This window comes from Leopardus geoffroyi, chromosome B1 (genome assembly GCF_018350155.1).
Source record: "Leopardus geoffroyi isolate Oge1 chromosome B1, O.geoffroyi_Oge1_pat1.0, whole genome shotgun sequence".
Classification (NCBI taxonomy): Eukaryota; Metazoa; Chordata; class Mammalia; order Carnivora; family Felidae; genus Leopardus; species Leopardus geoffroyi.
The window spans coordinates 86,792,295-86,819,797 of NC_059327.1; the positions used below are offsets into that span (position 1 = coordinate 86,792,295).

General features: G+C 37.0%; 1 protein-coding gene across 14 annotated transcripts in view; it reads left to right on the top strand.

Moving 5' to 3' along the window:
- The window catches only part of ELF2 (E74 like ETS transcription factor 2), a 94,695-nt gene that overhangs the window by 44,645 nt on the left and 22,547 nt on the right, over window positions 1-27,503 (top strand). For 2 of the 14 annotated variants that reach the window (XM_045467315.1, XM_045467316.1), the window contains exon 1: window positions 21,561-27,031. The exons of 7 other annotated variants lie outside the window; for them this stretch is intronic. In XM_045467315.1, the coding sequence (XP_045323271.1) occupies window positions 26,974-27,031 (58 nt within the window). In that variant the 5' untranslated portion in view covers window positions 21,561-26,973. Of the gene's footprint in view, window positions 1-4,467; window positions 4,571-21,057; window positions 27,032-27,503 lie in introns of those variants that run through there. 5 more of the 14 variants (XM_045467318.1, XM_045467312.1, XM_045467314.1 and 2 more) reach the window with 5 other exon arrangements.

Sequence of the window (27,503 nt, forward strand, 5' to 3'; positions counted from 1 at the left end):
ATTCTCTGCATGTGTACATTAAAGTTTTTCTTTTATTGCTATATAACCATATGTATATGTTTATACCAGAAACCATGTTCATGATGAAATCTAGGCAGGAGTACTAAAATTATATAGTGAAGTACAGTTAGCCATCTTAATTATTTTGTGTATAAAATGATTTCTCATTTTGTTAGTAGTAACCATAGGCTATTTTGCTTCACCTTTTTATAGACAAAAAAATTCTACATTTCTCTCACAGAGCTTATGTGCAATAGTAATCCTCTCTTAAATTTTATAGGAAAAGCCAAATGTATGTTTTGAGACTTTAAAAATAGGCATATTCATCTAAACCTATAAATTGCCTTTTGATGATAACTGGAGATCAGTAATCATAAGGAGTCTTTGGGGAATAGTAATGAAGTATGAGTGCCGTCTTGAGTCTGGCAGGCTGGAGATACCCTTGCCAGTGGCTGCAGACTCCACTCCACTCCAGTTCTGGGGGCCTGCTAGATAGACTGATGTGGCACATTGGGGATGGAGAGGAGTCTCTGGGATTCCCTACTGAGATTTGAGGTAGATAGATAGATAGGTAGATAGAGAACACATGAATTTTAAAAGGTTATTACAGATTACCATTTAAAAAGTAACAAGTTTATACCAATACAATCAATAGCAGATACGTTTTGATAGAAATCTTTTAAGGCTCGGCTGAGAAGATTGAACTGTTTAGGATCTGCTTCTTCATCTTGCACCTTAACTCTATTTATCCTCTTAACCTTCCACTTTAATTTATGAGAATATATCACAGATACTTTGCATTTCTTACGTGCAGAGGTACTGCCTTCAACATGTTTCTTTCCCTCAAGGGGTTAATCATTTAGTTTTAACATATATAATATATACTGTATTGGAAATGTAAAGCAGTATAGAATCAATTGGGTGCTGCTTACAAGTTCAAAGAGATTTTCAGAAGAACGTTCAATTTACAGGATTAGGGAATGTTTAGAGAAAGTAAAGAAGGAGGACAGATGGTAGGATTTGGATGGGCAGATAGGAGGTAAGTGAAAGACACTGTAGACTGAGGAACAGTCTAATTAATAATAGGTAGAATATTGAAGTTCAAGGCATGTTTAGAAGATATTGTGAGTAAACGAGACCTTGACAGGAGGTCCCATTAAGAGTTGTGACTATATTATGATTTGAACCCGAGAGTGAGTGATAAGGCTTGTAAGAAGCAGAAAAATTTGGAAGGTTTTGAGTGGAAAGTACTATGTAATTAGTATCTCAGGATCTGATGATTGTAGAGGAAGGGATGAGGCAGGCAGACTCGTTGTTGTGGTTATGAGTTAAGGGTTGACTTGAGAACTATTAAAACAAGGTAGAAGCAACAGGAACAGAAGGGGCTTATGTAAGCAATACTACTATGCAAGATCTAACAATACTTAACATGGCAAATTAGGGGGAGAGGCATAGTTAGAGAAGATATTACTCGGTTTTTTTTGACCCTAACTTGATGGCTGTAATATACAAGAATTCGAAAAAGGCAAGACTGTTTTGGGAAACAGGTAAGTTTGGTAGTAGGTGTGTTGATTTTGAGTTGAAGCAGAGCAGATCTGAGGAGAAATATTTGGGTATTTAAAGATGCACAAATGTGTAGTCAGGTTCCCACTGCAAAAGTGATGGCATATTCAAATTAGGATAATTTTTAGAATGTTTTAATAAATGGCTAGTTACAAATGTGTGGGCAAGCATAGGGTGCCCATAAGAAATAGGGCAGTAGTCCAGAGGTGGCAGCAGCAGAGCTTCTTCTGTCCTTTGGCCTGAGGCCCAAAGGGAGGGCATGGTTACTGGAACCCAGCAGAAGAGAGCCCTGGAAAGAGGGTCACCTTGGGAGAATCTGGGACCTTTGGTCAAAGGATGCAGCTGGCTTGAGGGTGATGCTACAGGGAAGGAGCCAGGGAATAAGGACCCTGATTTTGTTCTCCTTCTTCCCTCTAATTCCCTGCCAAGGCTCTCCACTGATCAAATGCAATCTAAAGCTATGGGAGTCCTGTTGAAGTCAGCCTTCTGGGACAGAGAGCAACATTAAGAAGGGTGGAGAATAGACCTGGAGGGGCAAAGGGAACATATCTAGTACAGTTGAAGCTTATAAAAGAAAGATCAAGGAGAGACTGATTTGGGAATCATCAACATCGATGCCATGGAAACATATGGAATCTCCAGAAGGAAAGGTGTTTGAGAGATTTCTCTAAGGGAGAAGGTATTTATATTCCGTGTTTGTCTTCCTGTGATCAAGAACAAAGGACACAAAATTAAAGAATTGACCTTAGGGAATGTTTACATTAAAAAAATTTTTTTTCTAATGTTTATTCATTTTTGAGAGATGGAGAGAGACAGAGCATGAGTGGGGGAGGGACAGAGAGAGAGGGAGACACAGAATCAGAAGCAGGCTCCAGGCTGGGAGCTGTCAGCACAGAGCCTTCGGGGCTCGAAACCATGGACCGTGAGATCATGACCTGAGTTGAAGTCGGATGCTCAACTAACTGACTGAGCAACTCAGGTGCCCCCGGGGAATGTTTACATTTTGAGAAACCTGAAGAAGAGCCAAGAGTAATCAATTAATGATAGAAAATCCTATTCCTGAGATTAATATTTTTTTTCTTCTAGCCTTTTAAGTAGTTCTCTTTAGTAGAAAAAGGAAGAATATTGATTGGGTTAGTTAGTCTTGGTTTCAGACTTCTAATTTATCACTTACTTATCAGTATTTAACTTTTTGGGGGCCTGTTTCACTGTCATGAAATAGTAATGCAAGGTTGTGAGGACTACATAAAATAAATATATAAAACACAGTGCTTGTGATGTAGTAAGTGCTCTGTAAGTATCCCTTTAACTTCATTAGGTCCTTTCCCGTGCCTTCAAATGTATAGAAGGTCTTTTATACATTAAAACAACATTTGTTTACTTTTCCATTGTGTTTTTCTCTTTCCTTTCACTTCACTTTTTGTAAAAAAACAAGTGCTGTATACCTTCAGTGTGTACTTTTTCCTTGTCATTCCTTCCTTAGCTTACTGTGCTTTGGCACCTACCTTTATCATTCTCCAGAAGCTCTTTGTTTATCAGATTTCAAAAGACACTCCTCTGCGAAATTCAGTGACCCACAGAATCATCCAGAAGAAGGTCCTTCCTGTTCTGGCCTTCTTATCTACTGAAACATTATACTCTAGCTGTTTTCCTTATTGCCCCTTGCATGGACTGTTTATGCTTCTGAACTTTTGCTCAAATACATTTTTCTATCAACCTGTGTTCAGGTATTATCCATTTTTTTAAGGCCCAGCTACACGAAACTTTCCTCAGTGATTCTGGCCTGCATTAAATGCTCCCTTTCCTGATCTTCTGTTAGACCATCTGGACTTAGGCACTTGATCATTGCTTTCTTATACTGTTCTTGTGTGTATACATATTCCTTTTGTTTTCAAAGTAAACGTAGAAGTCCCTTGAAGACATACTTTTTTTTTTTGTTGAATACAGTGTACAATATAGTATTTAACACATAACTGTTAGGAAATACAGATTGAAACAAATTGAGTTTTGACTTAGTATTGCAGTATAATCAAGAACCATCTATGTAAAATCTTAAATATATTTTCTTTTTTTGGTACCGAATTAAATGTCGAATACCTTAGGGTTATTTAAAATATAAAAAGGTAGTCATCCAAAAACATAAATATGGCTATCCAAAATATCTCAAAGCCCATAATGTTGTCATACTAGATTAACTTCATCTTAAAATCACAGTAGGTTTTAATCATTTGTGATTACACCTAAGTTTGATTTTTTTTTTTTTACAATAAAGTCAATACATAGCCATTGGAGAAATTGGGAAGTATTGCAAAGAGAAACAGTGAAAATCACTCATAATCTTACCAGCAAGGGAACAGTAACTATTGCTTTTTATATGTCCTGCTGACCTTGTTTAAATGTTATGTAATACAAGTGGATTTATTAATCTTTACTAACAAACTGGCTGAAAGCAGTCTGGTAGCTTCTTACTTCTCTCTTCTGATCATTGGGAGCAGGACTTTGGTTTTTAACTAGGTATCAAAACATAAAACTTTTGTGTTAATAGTTAAAGAAATGATCAGGAAAAATTAGAAAACTTAGGCATCTACATTTATGAACAAAATTGTGTTTAGGGGTTAGTTGAAAAGATAGACGAATGATCAGAATTTTTACATAACTCAACAAGAAAGCACTGCTTTTAAAAAAAATACATGGAAGTTTAGCTTTTTTAAATGCAGTTTAAAAAAAGAAATGAGATTTCTGTCTTGAAAAATAAGTTCAGGAGCCAAATTTCTTTTCTTGAAAAGTCTCAAGACTAGGTTGACTTCATGATGAGCTGTGATAACTTTTGTATTTGTTATACCATCAGAAATCCTCCCTGTGGCACAAAAGGACTCTTTTAATTAGAAAATATTGTTGCCACAGGGAGGTAGAAGATCGACATGAAAAACTGGGGATCTGAAAAGGAGCCCCTATCCTAGGATTACCTGAAGGTGAAACAGATTGAGCCAGAAGGAAGACAATGCTGGTAGGTTGGTTTTTCATTTACTAAGAATGTTTACAATTTTCCATTTAATTACAATTATTTCAATATACCTATTCCATATTTTTGTTTCAAGAGTGACAATGATTTCTCCTTAAGGAGGGAGAAATAATGTAACAGTATCTTTCCTCCTAAACAATTTGTTACCTGTGCTAACCCCTGCCATGTTCCTAATATTTGTTTCTTTTTATAGATTAAGCTCTAGGGCTGTTTCATGCCTCCACTTACTTAGATGCTACTACTGACCAACATCTTCCAGTCCTTTTTTCTGCATTTCTGTTATTTCTGTTGCTTCTAATCTAGACTTTTTCTATATTTTTTTAAAGAAGTGTTTTCTCCCAGTTATCCATTTTGTTGAGTTTAGCCTAGTCACTAGTTTTCTAAAAAGGTAAAATGTGAATCTGAAGTTCCTTTCATTTTTATTCTAGAACTGTTTGAATTATAATTGTACTGTGATTTGGATCAGTTAGAAAGCATTATTAGGGAAAAGTTTTTAATATTTTAGTAAGTATATTTCATTTAGCCTAAGATGCCATCTATTGTAAGAAACATTTTTAGATCACTAAAAGAAAAAAACGCTGCCAATTATAAATTTTAGGATACCATCAATTGTAAGATACATCCTAGTTTCAGAGATGTTAAAATGTGAAAAAGCGTACATCTTAGAATTAATGAAATATGGTATCATGCAATTGTTAATCTTCCTGAAATTCCCATTTACTGGGCATTGGACATTAAAATGTCAGGTTTTTAAAAACTGGAGGTGAGTTGTGGTTGTGGAAGTCCCTAAATGTGTTGAGTAAGGTCTCTAAGTAGAGGGTGTTTAAGTGGAAAATCATTTAACTGTATTGTTTAAAAGTATACAAAGTAGCTAGAAGGTATTAAATTATGAAGAGTATAGAAGATGAAAAGTTTTAATATGACACATTTACTTAAATCAATAAATAGAGTTTTATCATAATTGTTACTTTATAATTGGACTTTATGATCCAAAAGGAAAATGAAGTGAAGCTTCTGCTTTCTAAACTGTTATTTTATTTTATTTTTTTAATGTTTATTTTATTTTTGCAAGAGAGAGAGAGAGAGAGAGAGAAAGAGAGAGAGAGAGTCCACATGGGGGAGGGGCAGAGTGAGAGAGGGAGACACAGAATCCAAAGCAGGCTCCAGGCTCTGAGCTGTCAGCACAGAGCCCGATGTGGGGCTCGAACCCACGTACCATGAGATCATGACTGGAGCCAAAGTAGGTTGCTTAACGACTGAGCCACCCAGGTGTCCCTTTAAGGGCTCTTTAAAATATCTGCCAATTTTTAGTTCACTTGAATGTATGTTTTACAGATTATTACGTGAAGGAAAAAATAGTGGACAAAAGTAAAGAACTACCCTGTCAGTTAATAAAGGAGAAATGAAAAGGAATGATTTTAAATGATATTTGTATGCTGTAAGAAACATGTATTTTATATAAACGGAAAGAGAAGTATATCTAGAAAGTAGATCATTAAAGGATGTTTACTTTTGGAAACTAGTAGCATTCATTCCTTTGCACTCAAACTTTTTACGTTTTAATTTTTAATTTTCAAACTTTTATTATTTTTTTATAAGTTTTTAAATGTTTATTTATTTTTAGAAAGAGCAGAGGAGGGGCAGACAGTGTGAGAGAGAATCTTAAGCAGGCTCTGCACTATCAGCATGGACATGACCATGAAGTCATGACCTGAGCTGAAATCCAGAGTTGGATGCACTTAACTGACTGAACCGTCCAGGTGCCTCCAAATTTTTAATTTTTTAAAGCACTAGTTAACTTTCAATTTTGCTATATAACAATGTGTCTGAGTAATAAATTTTTAAATTTTTATTTTGTAATAGTTTTTTATTTTTTTATGTTAGCAAGAGAGAAGGAGAGCATGAGCAGGGGAGAGGGGCAGAGAGAGAGAGAGAATCTTAAGCAAGCCGCGTACTCAGTGCAGAGCCTGATGTGGGACTCGATCTCACCATCATGGGATCATAACCTGAGCCAAAATCAAGAGTCAGATGCTCAAAAGAACTGAGCCACTCAGGCACCCCAGTAATAAATTTTAGACTGAGGAGAGGGCTAAATTTGGATTGTATAAAATTTTAAATGAGTGTGGCACCTGGGTGGCTCAGTTGGTTAAGTGTCCAACTTCAGCTCAGGTCATGATCTCACAGCTTGTGAGTTCGAGCCCTGTGTCGGGCCCTGTGCTGACAGCTCAGAGCCTGGAGCCTGCTTAGGATTCTGTCTTTCTCCCCTCCCCCACTCATGTTCTGTCTCTCTGTTCTCAAAAATAAAAAAAACATTAAAAAAATAAAAAAAGAAAAGAACTTTAAATGAGTAGCACACAAGGTTATAAATGTTGCCAAGTAGGGATAGCTGAAGGTTCTTAACTGTAGGAATGCTTTAAAACATCTCTGGGTAAATTCATCCTCTACCAGCTCTTCCTAAGGGCTGATGCATGTTGGGCTCAGAGCCGAGTATCTTGTGGTAAACAAGACCTTGTCTTTGCTCTCACCATGCTTTCAGCTTTGTGGGCAATGAACAGTTAAACATATTATTATAACTAACTGTGATGGCTGTTATGATAGGATTAATGAAAAGTTTAGGGAGTATGCAGCTAGGGAATGCCTAGGAGGACAGAGAATGCCTCCCTGAGAAGTGACATCTGATGAACAGATTTGAAGGGTTTGAAGTAATTAGCCAGGCAGAGAATAGCGTGGTTGAAAGTCTGGGAGGAAGGAGAACATGGCCTATTTGAGTTGCAGAAGGGAATTCAGTATGGCTAGAATATGGATTATGAAAGGGGAAGGGAATTAAAATGAAGCTAATGAGGTAAAAAAATCTTATTGCTAAGGACTTTTTAAAGACTGTATCTTGTAATTGTAAGGCTGAGGACTTTGTAAGATTTGTATCTGTTTGTTGGGCCTTACCTAAAGCCCAATAGGAAGCCTTTTAAGAGTTTTTTAAAAAGTATGTTTTTTTATACAAATTTAGTTGTTTCCCAAACAGTACTGTAAATGAGAAGTAAAACAAGACAATCAAAGCATTACCGAAAATTACGAAAATGACGTCTGAACTCCGTAGCTTCTCATTCAGAGCTCCTTAATAGTTAGCTATTTTTATTCACCTGCCACTAAATTGTCTGCCTCTGTAGATTTGAGCTTTAGGTGTGCTCATCGCCTATACTAAGCTAAAAATTACAGAGATTAAAGTAGTTGCACATCTAGCCTTTCTTTTTGGAATTCAAGGCTGGGTGCTTTGGTACAATGCTGTTTCAGGAGGAGGAATCATTGTCCCTTGTGCATCCTCCATGACAATTTGTAAACTGGGAAAGAGACCCATGAGTTTTCTCAGGTTCATGAAGGCGCCCATCATTTAAAGGAGGTCAAGAACATTTTCAACGCAACTATTAACTTTTGTAGAGTTGTTTCATCTTGTTGTGTCATGTACCTCTTTGATCACATGGTAAATTCAGCCTGTGGACCTTCTCACGGAACAACTTTTTAAAATATATAAAATACAATAACTAGGATTACAAAGGAAACACATATATTGAAATATAGCTTTTGAACTATTTTTAATTGTGATATATTAATGCATATGCTTCTTTAATAATGAATCATAAAATGAGATCTAGTGGCAGATCTAATTTATGTCGATAGATAGTTATGACCATAAGTTACATTTTGAGATATCTGTAACAACTATAATATGAACATATTTATGATATCTATTGGTCATGAAGTCACAAAACTGCCCAAACTATTGTGATTTGTGCCATTATTTAAAATTAAAATGCTTGGGGCGCCTGGGTGGCGCAGTCGGTTAGGCGTCCGACTTCAGCCAGGTCACGATCTCGCGGTCCGTGAGTTCGAGCCCCGCATCAGGCTCGGGGCTGATGGCTCAGAGCCTGGAGCCTGTTTCCGATTCTGTGTCTCCCTCTCTCTCTGCCCCTCCCCCGTTCATGCTCTGTCTCTCTCTGTCCCAAAAATGAATAAACGTTGAAAAAAAATTAAAAAAAAAATTAAAATGCTTAATTTCAGTTAAAATCTAAAAAACAGTTTTTCTAGGTTTCATCCATATATTATTATTTTAGCTGTCATCTACCTTTTTCTCATCCTTTCTTGCCTATATTCTGCCCTACTGCTATTTTCTTTTTCCTAACAAGTCATAGTGGGGATCTGGAAGCCATTTTATTTTTTTTTTTAAATATTTTTTGTAATTTTTTTTAATGTTTATTTATTTTTGAGAGAGAGAGAGAAGGAGAACGGGGGAGGGACAGAGAAAGAGGGAGACACAGAATTAAGATCAGGCTCCAGGCTCTGAGACGTCAGCACAGAGCCCAACGCAGGGGTCAAACTCACGAACCATGAGATCATGAGCTGAGTTGAAGTCGGACATTTAACCGACTGGGCTACCCAGGCACCCCTGAAAGCCATTGAATACACTTTTATGATCCCTGCTAAGAAAAAAAAAAAAGCCTCTTAACTATGTAGTGGTTGATTGATTGACCTAATTTAACTTATTCTAAAACATTCTAATATTTGAGCATTTAGTATATTTCTTTAAAGGCTCATTTAATATTTCATGACCTATTTGTCAGTTTGAGATCCATCTATTTCCGTGACAAAAATTTCTGTGGCCAGTGGTTCTCAAACTTGACCATACATCAGAATCATCTGAAGCACTTGTTAAAATACAGATTGCTAGGCCCACCTCCAGAATTTCTGATTCAGTGGATCAGGGATGGGACTTGAGAATGTGCATGTTTCACAAGTTCGCAGGTGATGCTGATGCTGATGCTGTTGGCCCAGGGATCATACTTTGAGAACCATTATCTAAACTATTGGGAATGACAGCACTGAAAGAGAGCTTCTGCCATCGTGAAAACCCAGTAAATACAGTAGCTTCTTACCATGTTGTGTTATTTCCATCACAGAAGATTGATATTGGGGGTGAAAAGATACCAAAATTCTTTCAGGTCTATATGAGATGATGTAATGAATTACTATTAATTAATTCATCAATAAATATTCATGGAGCATCTGCCATATGCCAGGCACTATTTTAGGCATGGACTAGCCGGGTAGACAAGACAGGCAATGTATCTACATTCCTAGTGCTTAGAATTTAGTGAAGAAAGCATGTAAGTTTGCCGTACTGTAAAATTGTTTTGTCACAAATCAGATTATATAAATTAACATCTCCCAAACTGGTTTTTTGTAGATTTAATATTTGCAATTAAGCTAAGATCATTTCTTTTCAAGCATTTGAAGCAGCAGATAAATTCTCCCTCTTCCACCTTCATGTGACAGTTATTAAATGCAGATGAGATACTGGTAAACTTAACATTTATCATGCACAAAGTACCTATTATATACAAACAACATCATGGCTCCTAGGGAGTAAGTGATTCAAAGTCGAATAAGACATGGTGCCTGGCCTTAAGGAAGCTTACCACCTAAATTGAGGAAAACTAGCATTCAAGGAAATAATACCGTGGTGTAGGTACAGTTGCGGAAAGGTGAGGAAGCACAAAGAATTGCCAAGTATAGTAGCTAATCTAAAAGTTCCAGATTGCATTATAGCTATATGGTGGTTCATTTTAAATTTCATCAGAAAGGCATAGCTGACAGTTAAGGCCTCTGGCTTTAGGGGCAGAGGAGCAGGTCAAATGGAATTAAGCATTCCTAAATCTCACCATTTTAATTTTTTTATGTGTGGATATAGTACCACAAAACACGAGTGACTTCTTTTTTCCCATCTTTCTTTTTCCCATTCATAAATCAGGGGACATTGAAAGAACCCAGCCTGTTTACAGTGGTTAGCTACAATTTAGGAATGGGATTAGGAAATGGGATGGTACTAATTGTTATTTAAAAAATTTTTTTATGTTTCTATAATTTTTTTCATCAATATACCAGGGAAGAAAGAATGTAGCCCATTTCCTCTCTTTTGCTTAGGCATTATTAAAATGTAATGCCAGTTTTTATAAGAGATAACCCATATTCTCCTAATTTAAGGTCGGTGTTTGATCATAACCGGATGTTTGATTTCTTGATTTCACTTTGTAAATCAGTCAAAATACATATCCTACTTGAATGAACAGTTAAATTTTAAAATTTAACTGAAAATATTTTTCATATGTTTTATATTAGGTGGGTGGTGATCATAGGTAGTTATTCTCCAGGATAACTTATATATTATTTTCTTCTTATTATTTATTTAAGAATATATTCAAACAAAACAAATTACTTGTTAGAACTTGGGAGAGATTTTCTTAAAACTAGACGACCTTGCAAGAGATCACTCTAGGAAGTTTTACATCAAAAAAGAAAGAGTTATAGCTCTAATTTAGTTAGTGAAAAGGTACTTCTTATACATGATGTTTGACAAGACTTTTAGGAAAACCAGAATTCTTTTGCTTCTTCTATATTACCTTTTTTTTTACAACTTAATTCTCAGAAAATAGATAGAATAATAAGTTAGAATGAAAAAATTCTTTTCACAGGAAACCAAGAATTCGTCTAAGAGGAAAAAGAAATGGAAAGGTGCTGATTTCTTCCTGAGACATTTGCTTGCTTTCTTTTTTTTTAATTTTTTAATGTTTATTTATTTTTGAGACAGAGAGAGAGCGTGAGTGAGGTAGGGGCAGAGAGAGAGAGAGAGAGAGGAAGACACAGAATCTGAAGCAGGCTCCAGGCTCTGAGCTGTCAGCCCAGAGCCTGATATGGGGCTCAAACCCACAAACCGTGAAATCATGACCTGAGCCGAAGTCGGACGCTTAACCGACAGCCACCCAGGCGCCCCCAGGCTGAATTCTTATACTTCCTAAAGGAAGTAAAAGAGCATGAGGACCTGAGACCATTTGTGGAGTTATCTGAGATGGCCTGTTGTACACAGAGCATATTTATGTGTGTGTGTGTGTGTGTGTGTGTGTGTGTGTGTGTGTGTGTGTGTGGCTACAATAAGAAATTAGATATGGCCCTAACTGTAAAGGATGTTGCTTTTTATTGGGGAAAATATATAAGAAAACAACTCTTTAGGAGTGCCTGGGTGGCTTAGTCAGCTAAGCGGCTGCCTTTGGCTCAGGTCATGATCTCATGGTCTATGAGTTTGAGCCTTGTGTCAGGCTCTGTGCTGACAGCTCAGAGCCTGGAGCCTGCTTCTGTTTCTGTGTCTCCCTCTCTCTCTGCCCCTCCCCCACTCGCACTCTGTCTCTGTTTCTGTCTCTGTCTTTCTTTCAAAAATAAACATTAAAAAAAAAAAAGAAAGAAAAGAAAACTCTTTATAACCGAAGGTTCAAAGAAAATCTGTGTTGTAAGAATGAGAGAGAGAGCTATTATTTATTTTGATGGAAAGTTCATATTTTAGCTGAGCCTGGGAGAATAAAATTTCATTTGAGAAATGTTAAAGAAAAAAAATCAATGATCCTTGTTAAAGCACCATAAGAAAGACTTTATTCAAGAGGGGGGTACTATTATGATAAGGATAGAGACCACTGTTACATGATTTTGCAGTGAGGGAGAGAGAGAGTGGGCTCAACTCTGAGTACAGCATAAGCAAGTGGTAATTTATGGCCAAGGAGCAGAGTCATTGGATGGAAAATTTCTAAGAGAAAACATCAGGAATGGAGGGGTGGGGGTTCTGGTTAAACAGATTCTTGCTAAAGACAGGCCAGGATAATCACATATTACCTGGGGATTTGGGAAGGATGAGGAACCCGATTAGATATGGAGAGTAATCAGATATGGAGGATGGGGGATTCTAAACAGACTAGCTAAACTGACTTAGAGTTCTTGTTAGAATGGGATTTTACAAGGAAGTACACAGATGGGCCTAGGAGAAGGTTCAGGAGCCTGACTAAAGGTAGACTAAAGTTTGGTAGACAAAGAATCTTTGTTCAACAGCAAAAGATTTTCTGGTTGAGAAGTCATCATTTATACCTTCTTCTACCTTACCTCCTAGCCCAAAACCAGATCATGTCAGTTTTCAATTTTGCCTCCAAAATATATCTTGAATCTACCAGTTTCTTTCCATCGTCATTGCTCCTAGCCTAGACTAATCTGTAGTTATTTTATGTGAGTTATGACCATGGCCATTGGCCTTCTAACTGGTGTTCTTATTTTCACTCTTGGCCCTTCTGCCTTTCACTCCAAACAATCCATTCTTTATATAGTAACCAAAGTGATTTAAAATATATATTTATAAATTTAATCATTACATTCCCTTCCCTAAAACCTTGCAGTGGGTTCTAATTGCACTTAGGATAATATTCATAATTTTTAACATGGCCTTCAAGACACTGAATATTTTGTCTCCTCTCATCCATCTAGAAACAATAACAACAATAATAGCAACAAAAACAAAACCGTAACATTTAAAATGTATTTACCATATTGCCAGGAATAGTTCTTAGGTCTTTACATATTAATATATTTAATACTTTCAACAACCCTAGGCTGAATAACTTTTCCAAGGTTGGACAGCTATTTAAGTGGTGGAGCAAGGATTTAAATTCAGATTGTAAGCCCAAGCTCTGAAGCATTTATACTCTGATGAATTATATACATCACCCTCCCCCCATTCGCACACTGTTGTCTTTTACATATATACACACATATACACACTGTTGTCTTTTTGCATTTCCATTAATCTAAAATTTACCTTCACATAGTACTCACATACACCATTTGCTTTCTGGGACAGAGTGCTTTCCATTTTTCAGCTTCTTACTCCTGGTCATCCTTTCGATCTCAGTTTAAATGTCACTTTCTAAGAGAAATATTGCGTTTAACTGATAAAAAGTCAATCTCCATTAGGAATGTTCTGTTATTTTTGTCATATCCCCCCATTTTTCTTTTTTGGTTAGCACCGACAACTTTGATACAATGAACTCCCACAATGTGAGGGTAAATAATTCCCAAAACCTCAAATTGCATGGAACATGGCATTATTGTGAGTTTAATAAAATGGCCCGAGACAAGCTGTGTGGAGAAAGACGTCGTGTGTGAAAGGGGTTCCAGGACTCAGACTATGGCATCCAGATCAGTCTAAGGTCCGGCTGTGGTTTGGTGCCACCTGGTGGGTAGTTGTGTACTCCAGTGACGGTTGTTTGAGGGTAGAGTGGAAGATGGGAGCCAATTACCATGTATTCATTATTCAGTACATTACCATGTATTCATGTATTCATTAAGTTCTGTTCTATTTATATTTACTTGTTTAATGTTTCCACGTGATGCTTCATAAAACCAGAGGGTTTATCCTTTGTGTTTACTGGTATTGCTCAGAGCTAGGCACCAAATAGGTTTTCAATAAATTATTTATTGATGGGTGAGTGAATGAGAAGACATCATGAACCCAGAACAATGCCAGGAATTTTGGATTTTATTTAGATTAGGCTTTGTAGTGGCATATGGTAGAGAGAGATAAGGCTAGAAAGATAGAGTGGAACCAGATTATGGTAGCCCTTGAATAAAATAGTTAGGAACTGGGTGAAACGTGAGCTGGAGAAATTGAGAAGTGAAAAGAAGGACATTTATTTTAAGCAACTAGAACATACCGAAATAATAGAAATAGAAGGTATAGCTTCCAGAATACTAAGTTGGGGGTAGGAAATAAACTAAACGTGATGAAATCTAACAAAAGGCAACAAAGGAGAAAAAATGGAAATACAAATAATAAATCAAGATAGTAGAAGTAAGTCCAAAGCATCAGAAATCATATTAAAATAACCTGTTGTGATCTTAACATGAGCCTGTGTTATTTTTAACAGATAACACAAAACAAAATGATGTAAATAATATAAAAAGGATAGAAAAAAAAATATTCACCTGAAAAATGCTAACCAAAGGAAGCTGGTATAATAAAATAGAATTTAGGGTGAAAATTTTTAATTGCTATGGAGACTCTTCAGACTGCTAAAAGGAACAATCCAGAAAATATAATCATCATAAGCCTATGTGCATCTAACAACATAGCTTTGAAATATCATTTAAAGCAAAACCTTTCAGAATTGCAAGGAGACGTAGACATTCCTACAAAACAATGGGACTTCAGTACACCTCAGCCAAAATTGCAAAATCAAGCAGATACAAAATTAAAAATGGGATCAAAGATTTGAACCATGGGACTTACAGACTTCATAAAGTAGAGATTTATAGAACATTTTTACTCAGAAACCGACATGGGGCTCAGTGTCACAAACCGTGAGATCATGACCTGAGTTGAAATCAAGACTTGGACGCTCAACCAACTGAGCCACCCAGGCGAATAGAACATTGTAGCTAACCTAATAAAATACAACCCCATACACTTTTTTCCAGATATATTTAGGTCGGTTTTTAACTGTGTACTAGGTCATAGAGGCATCTCAACGATGTCCAGAAAATCCATATCATTCAAAATTTTATCATGTCATCCTAATACAAGATATATTAGAAACCAACAATGAAGTGAAAATCAAAATACTTTCCACTGGCAACTAAAAACTCATTAACTGATGAAAGAGAAAATGAAAATTATAAAACATTTGTAACGAAATAACAATGAAAGCGTTGCGTATAGAAATTTGAGATGTAATTTAAATAGAACTCACTGGAAAATTTAGTAGCTCTAAATGCATTTATTGGAGAATATGAAAGATTGATATAGTGAGCATTTAGATGTTAATAAAAGATCAACAGAATAAATCAAATTAAGTAAATGAAAGGAAATGATAAAGATAAAAGTCAATATTAATGAAATAGAAAATAAAATAGATTATTGATGAAACCATAAGTTTTAAAAAATGGATGAACCGCTGTGAAGACAGACCAAAGAAAAATGAGCACTATGAAGAAAAAAAAAATGACCAGTAGAATAGAGTTTGGAAATCATAAGAAAGTACTATGAATGACCTATTGCCAAGGATTTTGAAAACCTATGGACAATGAAAAAAATATATATATAAATTACAATTGATTCAAGAAGAAATAGAAAACATTCAAATCAACTTTTTACGTTCTTTAATTTTACACATGTATTCCCTCATTCAAATAAAATCCACCAGACCGAGGTCTATTACTAAAATGTCAAGGGATACACACTCCCTATTATATACAAACTATTATGGAAACAGTAAAGAGGGAAAGCTTTCCAACTCATTTACGGAGGTAGTATAACTTTACTTTAAAATTGACCCAATATAAAAAGAAGAAAATTTCTTGCTGAATTTATGTATGATCATAGCTACAAATATTCTAAATAAATAATAGTAAATCTAGTGCTAATTAAAAAACACATAGTGACTAACTGCATTCTAGGAGGCAAAGAAGGCTATTAGAAAATCTGTTGAAGCACTTTGTGGCTCCGTCAGTTAAGCGTCCAACTCTTGATTTCAGCTCAGGTCATGATCTCATGGTCCTGAGATCGAACCCCACTTGGGGCTCCGTGCTGAGTGTGGAGCCTGCTTGGGGTTCTCTCTCTCCCTTGCTGTCTGCCCCTGCCCCACTCATCCTCTCTCTCTCTCTTTCTCTCAAAATAAGTAAATAAACTTAAAAAAAATTAAGAAAAAGGAAAATCTGTTAATCTGCCATATGAATAGACTAAAAGAGAAAACCTGTACAATCATTTCAGTAGGTGTAAAAGCATTTGTTAGAATTCATCATCTTCTGAGACTTTTTATCTGGATTGGGGCTATCTGGATTGGATGAGGTATCTATATTAAAAATTATGGCAAATACCATAATTAGTAGGGGAACAGGATGCCACCTATCATCTCTACTAACTCACATTTTTTATGGGGGTCCTAGCAAATGTAATAAGAAAAAGAAATAAAAAGTATGAAGATCAGAAGGGAAGAAACAAATCTGGTATTCACAAATGGTTTAATTAACATATAAAATTTAAGAAAATGCATAGATTTTAAATCTGCTTTAGAGAGTTCATCAGGGTTGCTGTATACAAGAACAAGAATCAGAAAATAATAAAGATGTGGTATGCATGTGTGCATGCGTGAGTGCTCACACACACACACACACACACACACACACACACACACACACAAGAATAATACTCAGCCAAAAAAACAGAATGAGATCTTGCCATTTGTAACAACATGGCTCTAGGATGAACTTAGAGGGTATAACATGCTAAATGAAATAAGTCAGACAGAGGAAGACAAATATCATCTGGTTCCATTTATAAATGTGTGTAACTTAAAAAAACAAATAAAAACCAGAAACAGATCCATAGATACAGAGAACAAAGTGTTGGTTGATAGAGGGGAGGGAAGGTGGGGGGATGGGCAAAATAGGTGAAGGGGATCAAGAAGTAGAGACCTCCAATTATAAAATATAAATAAGTCATGAGGCTATACATGCACATAGAATATAGTGAATAATATTGTAAAAACATTATCTGGTGATAAATGATGACCACACTTATCCTAGTAAGCACTTAGTAATATATAGAATTGTTGAATCACTGTGTTATACACCTGAAACTGATATAACCTTGTATGTCAGCTATACTTCAATAATAAAAATTTAAAAATAAAAAAATCAAAGTGAAACAAAAAGATCCCATTCATAATAGTAAAAAAACCTTAGGTATCTAGGAATAAATCTTTTTTTTAAAGATGTTCATCCATTTATTTTGAGAGAGAAAGAATGTTTGTGCACACACGCAAGCAGGGCAGAGAGAGAGAGAGAGGGAGGGAAGGAGAGGGAGGGAGAGGGAGAGGGAGAGGGAGAGAGAGAGAGAGAGAGAGAGAGAGAGAGAGAGAGAGAGAGAGGAGCCCAAGCAGGCTCCTTGTTCACAGCGTGGCTCGATCCCATGAACCAGGAGATCATGAGCTGAGCCAAAATCAAGAGTCAGACACTCAACTGACTGAGCCACCCAGGCACCCCTAGGAATAAATCTTAACAATAATACGCAATACTTTCATGAAAATAAGAATATAACTTTATTGAGGAGCATAAATAAATGAAGAGATATGTAACTTAGGAGGAAATTCCTTTCGTCTTTAACCCACAAACACACATGGAAAGATGGACAAGGTAAAACTGTTAATTCTTCCCCAATCTATAAATTTAGCACAATTCCAGTCAAAATCTTAATAGGTATTGTTTTTGGTGGAGTTGATAAACTCTTAGATAAAGATCAAAATAATCTAGACAATTCTGCAAAAGAGCAAAGTGTAGAGTACTTGCGCTCCTATCTTTAAGGAATGATTATATAGCCCTAGAAAAAATTTAAATGTGTTATTGGCCCACAGACAAATAGTTCATTAGGATAGAATAGAATAGAAACCCCAGAAACCGAGTAAGCATGTATTTATAAACCTGGTATATAATAGACATAGATTTATAAATCGGTGGGAAAGGATGGGCTATCAATCAATTATATTAAGATAGTTGGCTTTTTACATAGAAAAAAAAAGTAAGAGGGTACTTCACACCCTCGTTTTATTGTTTCAATTGATCTATTCCTTTCTATCCTTTTTATGTATACGACAATCACATCTCCCTTCCTCATAAGCATCGACTTTAATTTGACCAAGCCATATTTTGTAACATATTGTGTATATCCTATTGTACATATTTAACATTTATATAAATGGTATTATGTATCTGTTTGCTACATTTTTTAGTAAGTACTATTCTTAATATCCATGCTGTTGCTTTGCGTATATGTAATATGTTGCCACACAATACTCCAGGATAGATACCCATTACATTTTACCTTTATAAGTTAACCAGTAACGGATACCCATCACTCCTTACTTGTATCAGCTATTGTTGCGTAGCAAACCAACCCCAAATTTATTGGCCTGAAACAAGAACTAGTTACTGATTTTCCTGAGACTGTGGGTTAGCTATGTGGTTCTGCTGAGATGGCTGGACTTACTTACCTATTTGTGGTCATCTGTGGATCATTTGGGAGCTTACTGGTCTAGGAGGGTCTCAACTGTTACAACTCAGCCCTCTTCTCTTTTTTCTGCTTATCTCACATCTTTTTCTTTTCTTATAATGTCGGTAAAGAGCTCTAATATGTTGAAGGGTAGTGATACTAATTGGCATCCCTGTTTTGTTCCTAATCTTGAAGGGAGTGTAGCTAAAGTTGCAATCTAAAGTATAATGTTTGTTGTAGGTTTTAGTGTATAAAGAATTCCCATCTGTGCTTTTGGTTTTATTTTTGTATTAGTTATACATAAATATGGAGTCTTATCCAATGCTTTTTCTGCATTTTTTGGTAAGTTACAATTTTTCTCCTTTAATCTTTCGATGTGGTCAGTTAATTGATGGATTCTCCATGCTCTGTTTTAAGTTTAGGACTTTTCACAAATAATATGGAGAGGAGGTTGTGGACTACATTTTAATTTCTCTACTACTTACTATTCGTTTTTTCTTTATATAATTTATACAGTTTCTTTATATAATTCATCCACATTTAAGCCTAACATACAATTGGTTAGAATACCGATTTCTTATTTTCTATATCTATTGTACTTATGGTTATTTCTCCCGTTTTGTTTTATATTTGCACCTTCTTTTCTTGATAACTCTTGCTGAGGTCTATTTTATTAATCTTTTCAAAACCATCTTTTGGTTTTGTGAATCTTCTCTGTTTTTTAAAATTATTATTCTCTATTTCATTTTTCCTACTCTTTTTTATGTCTTTCCTTCTGTTTCTTTGGTTTTGTTCTGTTGACTTTTCCATCTTTATGAGTTGAATGCTTAGCTTATTTTTAAACCTTTTCATCTCCTGACCTCTGAAGTACTGTTTTAGCTATGCCACACCTAGTTTGACACGTTATATTTTAATTGTAATTCATTTCTAAATATTTCTTAATTTCTTTATGATTTCCTTTTTATTCCAGGGACTATTTAACATACATTAAAACACATATTAATTTTACTACATCAAAATGTAAAGTTTTTATAGGACAAAGGATACTATAGACCAACCAAATTAAAAGTCAAACAGCAGGTTGGCAGAAGATATTTGCAACACATATCTGAATTATTATCTATGATATGTTGACATTCTATACCTCAGTAAGACAAAAAGTATCCTAGAAAAATGACAATGGATACGACTAGGCAATTTATAGGGGGCCAGTAAGTATATGAAAAAGTATCCCCAGTACTTATTAAGTGTATGCAAATTAATACAACAATGAAAATTTTCTTGTCACCCAATAGACTTTTTAAAGTCTGATTATATCTTGTATTGACAAGAATTTGAGAAAAATGGAAACTTTTACCACATCACTGATGGGATTTTAGACTTGCATAGATACTTCGGATAGAGTAACATATAAGATTAAAAATGTACTTATTCTATTCTATAAAAATTCTATTTGTAGGTATATACAGTGAACTAACTCTAGCGTACATGTTTTTTTTATAATGTTTAGTTTTGAGAGAGAGGGAGAGAGACAGAGAGTACAAGCCGGCAGAGTACAAGAGGGGCAGAGAGAGGGAGACAGAATCAGAAGCAGGCTCCAGGCTCTGAGCTGTCAGCACAGAGCCTGATGTGGGGCTTGAACCCACGAACCATGAGATCATAACCTGAGCCGAAGTCGGATGTCCAACAGACTGAGCCACCCAGACACCCCTAGCGTACGTGTTTAGATAAGAATTTTTTGCAGCATTGTTCATTAAAGTGAAAAATGGAAATAAATTTATTTGCCTACCAGTAGATAATTTGATGAATAAAATGGGGTAAATTCATGCATTGGAATATTTTGCAGCATCTAAAAAGCATAGCAATATTTATTTATGCCAGCATGGATAGAATGTAAATCTTGAATGAAAAAAAGTAAATTTTAGAATGGTGTATATAGAATAATGTCATTTATGTACCCAAAGCATGCAAAATAATAGTATAAATTATTCTGGGACACACACACACACACACACACACACAAATGTAAAAAATAGACTAGAAGAATATACATAAAACTTAATGATAGTGGTTTCTTTGGAAATGAAATGGTGAATGAGAACTGAGAGTAGTACTGAAAGATGTTATCTTACCCTGTAATGTGTTATTTCTTAGGGGGAAAAAGCATCTTCAGGCATAAATAACAGAATGTTAACAGTTGTTGTTCTGGATGTTGGAAAGATAAATGTTTGTTACATTATGTTTTATAATTTCATGTAGGTTTTGAATCCTTCTCAAAAATTGTATAATACATGACTACCTAAACTAGGATCATAGATGATGCAGATTTCTAGCCTGGGAAGATGGTAATGTTGTTGATAGGAGATTTGTAGATAAAAGATCTTTAGGGGCGCTTGGGTGGCTCAGTTGGTTAAGCATCCATCTGACTCTTGATTTCAGCTCAGGTCATGGTCTCACAGTTTGTGAGTTCGAGCCCTGCGTCCAGCTCTTGTCTGATAGTGTGGAGGAGCCTGTTTGGGATTCTCTCTCTCCTTCTCTCTCTCTGCCTCCCTGCCCCACCTCTCTCAAAATAAATAAATAAATATTAAAAAAAAAAAAAGACCTTTAGGTACCAGTGGGTTAGCCCAATAAAGATGTTTACCATAACATTGGAAATTAGAGCCTAGAGCTAAAAAAAAATAATAAGTCAGGCCTTGAGATACTGATTTTTGATCAGTAGAGAAATAATATTGAAAACACTAGTGTTGGATGGGTAATAACATTCTTGAGAGAGTCAAGAATGAAGAGAGAAGATGGTTAAGGATCACACTTTGGGAGGACAGCCACCTTTAAGGGTTGTGGAGAAATGGGTGAAATCAACTGAAAAGAAACAAATAGGAAAAAAAACAAAGCCAGGCAGTTAATTCTCATGAAAATCAAACGAAGGGAAGGATTTCGTTAAGGGGTGGCCAATAATGTCATTCGTTTGGAGGACTAAGAGGAGTTGGCTGGGTTTGGCAATTAAAAGCTCAGTGTTGACCTCTGAGGAATTTTTTGGTAGGTAGCACGCAGAAGCTGTATTGTGAGAGGGGAAGAAATTAGTTAATCCGAATATTCCTTTTGGAATCACTCAAGATAGAATTTAACTTAGAGTTGCAATAGATCTTAGTTAAGAACTCCGTTGTTAATTTTTTCATAAACATGCTAAATGGGAATTATGTATTAGCTCTTAGAAAGTTTCATAAGAATTGAAAAAGATTTTTCCAGAGTATTCAAGATTCTACAAATTCTTTAATGATAATAAAGAACCCAAACCCTTGAAATCAGCTGTCATAAATGTTATCTGAAATACAGAGATCGTTAACTATTTAAACTCATTTTGCAGGGTGTCATGTACATATGGGCACTTAATAAATGCTATTTGGAAAGAGTTGTTTCTCTAATATCCATTAGAAAGAACCAGCTACAATAATCAATTGACGGGCTTCTAGGAGTGGCTTCTAAGAGTCCGAAGCTGTGTGTCACCCAGTGTAAACTATAGAGTATAGAGACAGCAAGCTCAAGGAAGAATCGGGCCCGGGAATAACTTAAGTAAAATGCAGAAAACCTAAACCAAACCATCCGCCTTCAAAACGGTACATACTGAGTCCTTACTCACTGTAGGGTTTTTGTGGTCCTTAAATGCATACGGCAAGATAATTTATGATGAAATAACTGTTAGGAGTCATAGATTTCTTTGAGAGTCTAAAAATAGCCATGACTCTTCTCCTTAGAAAAATGCACATTGTACTAACAAAACTTTGCCTTTGTGAACCCCTCATTAAAAATGTATGCTTTATGAAGGCTTTTATACATATAAATAATTTAACTTTCCTGGGTGGTAGTTAAAAATGTAGTATATACTCACTCTTCCCTAATTTCATGTATAAGCAATTTTGTACATCATACTGTCTCTAAGGACTTCACCATTAGTGGGAGTTCTATGTGAATTAGGAAGGCTTAATTCTTTTCTTTTGTTAATATAACGTAGTGTTACCAGGTGTGATAATAGGTACCTATGATAGAAACTTGCTCAAAGTAAGTGCTAGATAATTCTTTGTTGAATAAATGAATATGTGACTTTGAGTTCAAACGCCTTCATTTTAATAATACTTTATGGATGTTTATTTATTTATTTTGAGAGAGAGACAGAGCGTGAGCAGGGGAGGGGCAGAGAGAGAGGGAGACCGAGGATCTGAAGTGGACTCTGTGCTGACAGCATAGAGCCTGATGCGGGACTCAAATTCTCCAGCCAAACTGTGAGATCACGACCTTAGCTGAAGTCAGATGTTTAACCGACTGAGCTGCCCAAGGGCCTGGGTAGTTTTTAAGGTTAAGGATTGGGGAGTGGCTTATTTGCTTGGTTCTAGCTCAGGGATTTTTGTGAGGCTGCAGTCCCCTGAAGGCTTGATTACGGCTAGGGGGTAGGGGGGAAGGGTCTGTCTTCTAGATAGCTCAGACACAAGACTGTTGGCAAGATGCCCTGTTTTCTTGCCTGAAAGGCCTCTCTGCATAGTTACTTGAGTGTACTTATGACATGGTGGTTGGCTTCCTTGGAGAGAGTGACCCAAGAGGACGAGATCAAGCAAACAGTTTCTGAAGTTCTACATCATCACTTGAGTTTTATACTATTTGTTATAAGTGAGTCATTAAGTCCAGCCCACACACAAAGGGAGAGGGGAATTAGGTTCCACCTTTTGAAGGGAGGAATATAAACTAATTTTCAGACAAGAAAGAAAATGGACAGGTACTAAATGCATTGTAACAGATAAGAAGGCCTTGTTACTTTGGTGCTTGGGTAGCGTTTGAGAGTAAGGGCTCTTAGAGTCAGTGTTTGGGTTCAAATCCTGGCCCTGCCTCCCATTAACTCGATGACCTTGCTCACGGAACCTTAGATCCACATCTATAAAATGAGCACAATGGTAATATACATTTCACAGAAATGTAGAGAGGAATATATGAAAAAAGTGAAGGTAAAGCATTTAGCATAGTAGCTTTTATTTTCAGAGTCCGAAGTGCTAACCATTACACCATGGAACTACTAGCTTTTATTTCAACAAGAGTTAGCTATTTATCGGGGGCCTGGGGCTTCTGGGTGGCTCAGTTGGTTAAGCATCCAACTTCAGCTCAGGTCATGATGTCCGTGGTTGTGAGTTCAAGCCCTGCAGCAGGCTGTCAGGCTCTGTGCTGACAACTTACAGCTCGGAGCCTGGAGCCTGCTTTAGATTCTGTCCCTCTCTCTCTCTCTCTCTCTCTCTTTAATATAAAAAATAAACATTAAAAAATTTTTACAAAAAAAGAGTTAGCTATTTATCTTTTTTCCCTTGCTAATATAGAGCAGTAACTTTAGTATAGGAGATACCTTTCTGTAATGTTATTAGCAGAATGTGAATTTGCTCTAAAGTGTCTACCATGCTAACCTATCTATTCTTACTCAGTTTTTTATTCTGCTTATTAATACCTGCTTAATCTTGAAGACTTGAGAAATGCAGATGAATGTGTGTGAATGTGTGTGTATACTATACACGTATACATATTATATATACATACATTCACATGTACTACATGGTTTGGGTCATATTGTGTGGAACAAATACATATGTAATTAAATCTTGGCACATTTATATTTTTACTATTTTACTGTGTTGTTAAAAATTCTTCAAACGTGGCTCAGTTGGTTAGGTATCTGGCTCTTGATTTCGGCTCAGGTTATGATCTCATGGTTTATGAGTCCAAGCCCTGCAACAGGCTCCGAGCTGACAGTGTGGAGAGCCTGCTTGGGATTCTGTCTCCTTCCCTCTCTCTGCCCCTCCTGCGCACGCTCTCTGTCTCTCTCTCTCTCTCTCTCAAAATAAGTAAACTTTAAAAAAAAAGTACTAAATTTTAAAAAGAAAATAATAAAAAAATAAAAAATAAAAAACAAATGGACCAAAAATAGTTAAGTGTTGGCAAAGATGTGGAGAAACTAGAACCTTCATACAGTGCTGGTTTGGGAATGTAAAATGGTACAGTCACCAGGAAAAACAGCTTGACAATTCCTTAAAAAAAAAAAAATTCTTCAAATCATTTTTAATGGAGCAATCAATCCATTGAGTGTCTTCCATTTCTTCAGGCTAGGCCCTGGAAATGAAACTCCTGGGTCAGAATACATGAACCTCTTTTAGATTCTTGATATATAATGCCACACTGCTTTCCTGAAAGTTTGTACCAATTTATATTTCCAGCAGCAGCTTTTCCTTACTTGCTATTTCCAATATAGTATTTTTAGTTTGCAAAAAATATTGGTGGCTCTTGAAAGTCTGGTTTCAGTAGCAAGGCAGAATTGCATTAAAGCCCAAGGAATTGTGTTTTTACAAGAACTTTAAATATGTAGGAATACTTTCCAGTCTTTCTGAATTGATTTCTGTTGTTACACACACACACACACACACACACACACACACACACACACACACACACAGGAATACTGTGAAGTATTAGGTAGGAATACATACAGCTTCTCTTCTCTTGGAACTTAAAATATAAGGCGAGGTAAATACATATAATTAAGATGTACAAAGAGTAAAATAAACGCTATTGACTTCTTCAGATATATCTCAGGATGCAAATCGTGAGGTAAAAGTTATATATCATACTTCAAACTGACTCTTTTGTTGTGTATTCCTCCTTGAGCCCAAGTTAACCTGTTGCCTCCAGAAAAAATAAGCTTCTCTTTCTTTTTAAATACATGAAAAACTACTGATTGATAGGAGTAGACATTCAAATTTATTATCAATTTCAGTGATTTGCCTAAAGCCAGGAATTGCTTCTTGGTTTTCCTTATCATCCCCCACCTGGAAACTGTCTCAGTTTAAGATGCTGCTTATCAGTAGATGATCCTTGTTTTAAATTGACTAGAGATTTAAAAAGCTACCACTCATATAGTCCCTTTTGTCCAACAGGTGAAAGTTTACCTAATGCAAGAAAGATCCTTATTGAGTTTAAGGGGAGTTGTACTCTGGAAATGGCATATAAGTTCTTTTATGGGAGGGTGGGTATCATGGTGGAAGGGCTAGGACAAAGCTCCAAGAGAATAAATGAGTATATAAATGAAAAAAAAAAAAAAAAGTCATGGGCTATGCAAGTCTATTCTAAAATTGCACTGACATGTTGGGCAAACTTTTGCCAAATATTGCATTAATATTACCACTGGAAAACTTTTTTTCCCCTCGGATTATCAGCACAGTTCATTCGATTCAGATCATAAAAATTGTACCTTAAATTTGTAACTGCCAAATTTTTTTTTGGTGTGTATTTAGCCAATACTTATTGAGCACTTACTCTGTAGGAGGCACTGTTTTATGTAAATTTTATGTAGAAACAACTTAAGGGCAACATTTTGTTTCAAACTTAGGTTCTGAAATTTTGAAACCAGGGAAGCATTTTTTGTTGTTGTTTTAATGAAGATTCATCTGAGTCATTTTATTGGTTTGATTTTGTGTTGTCAATAAATTTAAAATCACTAAATGGCAATTTATCTCGCTCTTCTATTGTATTTTAGCATGTACTTATTTGTTTCTATGAAAAAGATTTTTAAAAGTAGATGATACAAATGAATACGTTTGTTTCCAAATGAACCAAACAGAAATGAAAGGGTAAGAAGAGAATTTCATGACTAGCAAATTGGGGAAGGATAATCTAATCTCCCAGAGGTTGGCAAATTCTGTTGTTTACTAATAAATACCTGTTTAGTGTGCTCTTTAACACTGCTGTAGAGGAAAAAAGACGAAGCCAGCCTCTTAAAGTAGTTGTAAACGACTTAACTTTCCAAGTAAAGCTTTTAGAATATTTTGTAGGTATGCCTTTTTTGTTGTTGGTATTCCTGTTTTAAAGTGCAGCTTTTTGAAGTGGACGGGTTACATGTTGCATAAGCTTTGAAACGGCCAAAACAAGTTAAATAGCCACCTTTATTTACAGCTGTTGGACTAGGTATTAGATCTCTTCCAGGAAGAAAATTTGATTAATGGCTTTTTTCCAAAGTGGGGACAATTGCAGACTTTTCTTCCGCAGAGCGTGAAATGTGCCTCTTCCTGCCGACGGGCCTTGTCCTAGCCGCGGCTACCGGGGCGGTTTCCAGCCTCAGGTGTCTCTCGCCGTGGGCCGCGGCCGCTCTCCGGGGCGGGCGTCCGGGACTTCCTGTCTGAACGCGGGGCGGAAGGATCGCGTTGCCAGCCGAGGCGGCCGCCGCCGCCGCCGCCGCCCCTGCCGTTAGGTGGTGGGGTTTCTCAGCCCCGCGGCGGGAGGCGGGCCGGCCTCGGCTTCCTGTCGGAGGACGCGCAAGGATCCGGGCGTCTGAGTGTGTGCGAGTGCGTGAGTGTGTGTCGGTCGCACGGCGTGTATCTCCGGCCGTGGGTTCCGCCTCCTCCCCTGCTGCCGCTGCTCACGGTGTAAGTCAATGTGAAGCAGCAGCTCCAGCCCCGGGATAAACATGGCGACGTCTCTGCATGAGGGACCCACGAACCAGCTGGATCTGCTCATCCGGGCTGGTAAGGACAGGGAACTTTTCTCCTGTGCATCGGTGCAGCAGGAGAGGGGGTGCACAGAAGGCGGGGTGACTCCCCTGTGGCGGTCAGTGCAGGGGGTTCAGTGTCCACCTCAGTCACCGGGGCGGCCGGGGGAAAGGGGGGTAGTGAATGAAGTAATGGAGGCGACGAATCAGGAAGTGATCACCTTGGAGAGTAACCTGCCTCGAATCTGGCGCTGTCGCTTCAGGGTGTGTTCGGCGAGCAGCGGCGGCAGCTGCCGGGCGGAGCGCTGGCAGCGGGTGCCGGAGAACCGAGCCGCAGTTAAGTTGGGGACTCGGGGGCGGACGAGTTGTGCGCTTCACCCCAGTTGCTGAGGAACCAGGAAGTGAGTGAGGCTGTTGTCTCTCGGCTGCGCCTGCCACGCTGTCTGGCCGGAGAGGCCGCTACTGCCCGCGGTCGGGGGCGGCGGGCTTCTCCGGTGAACGCTCGCCAC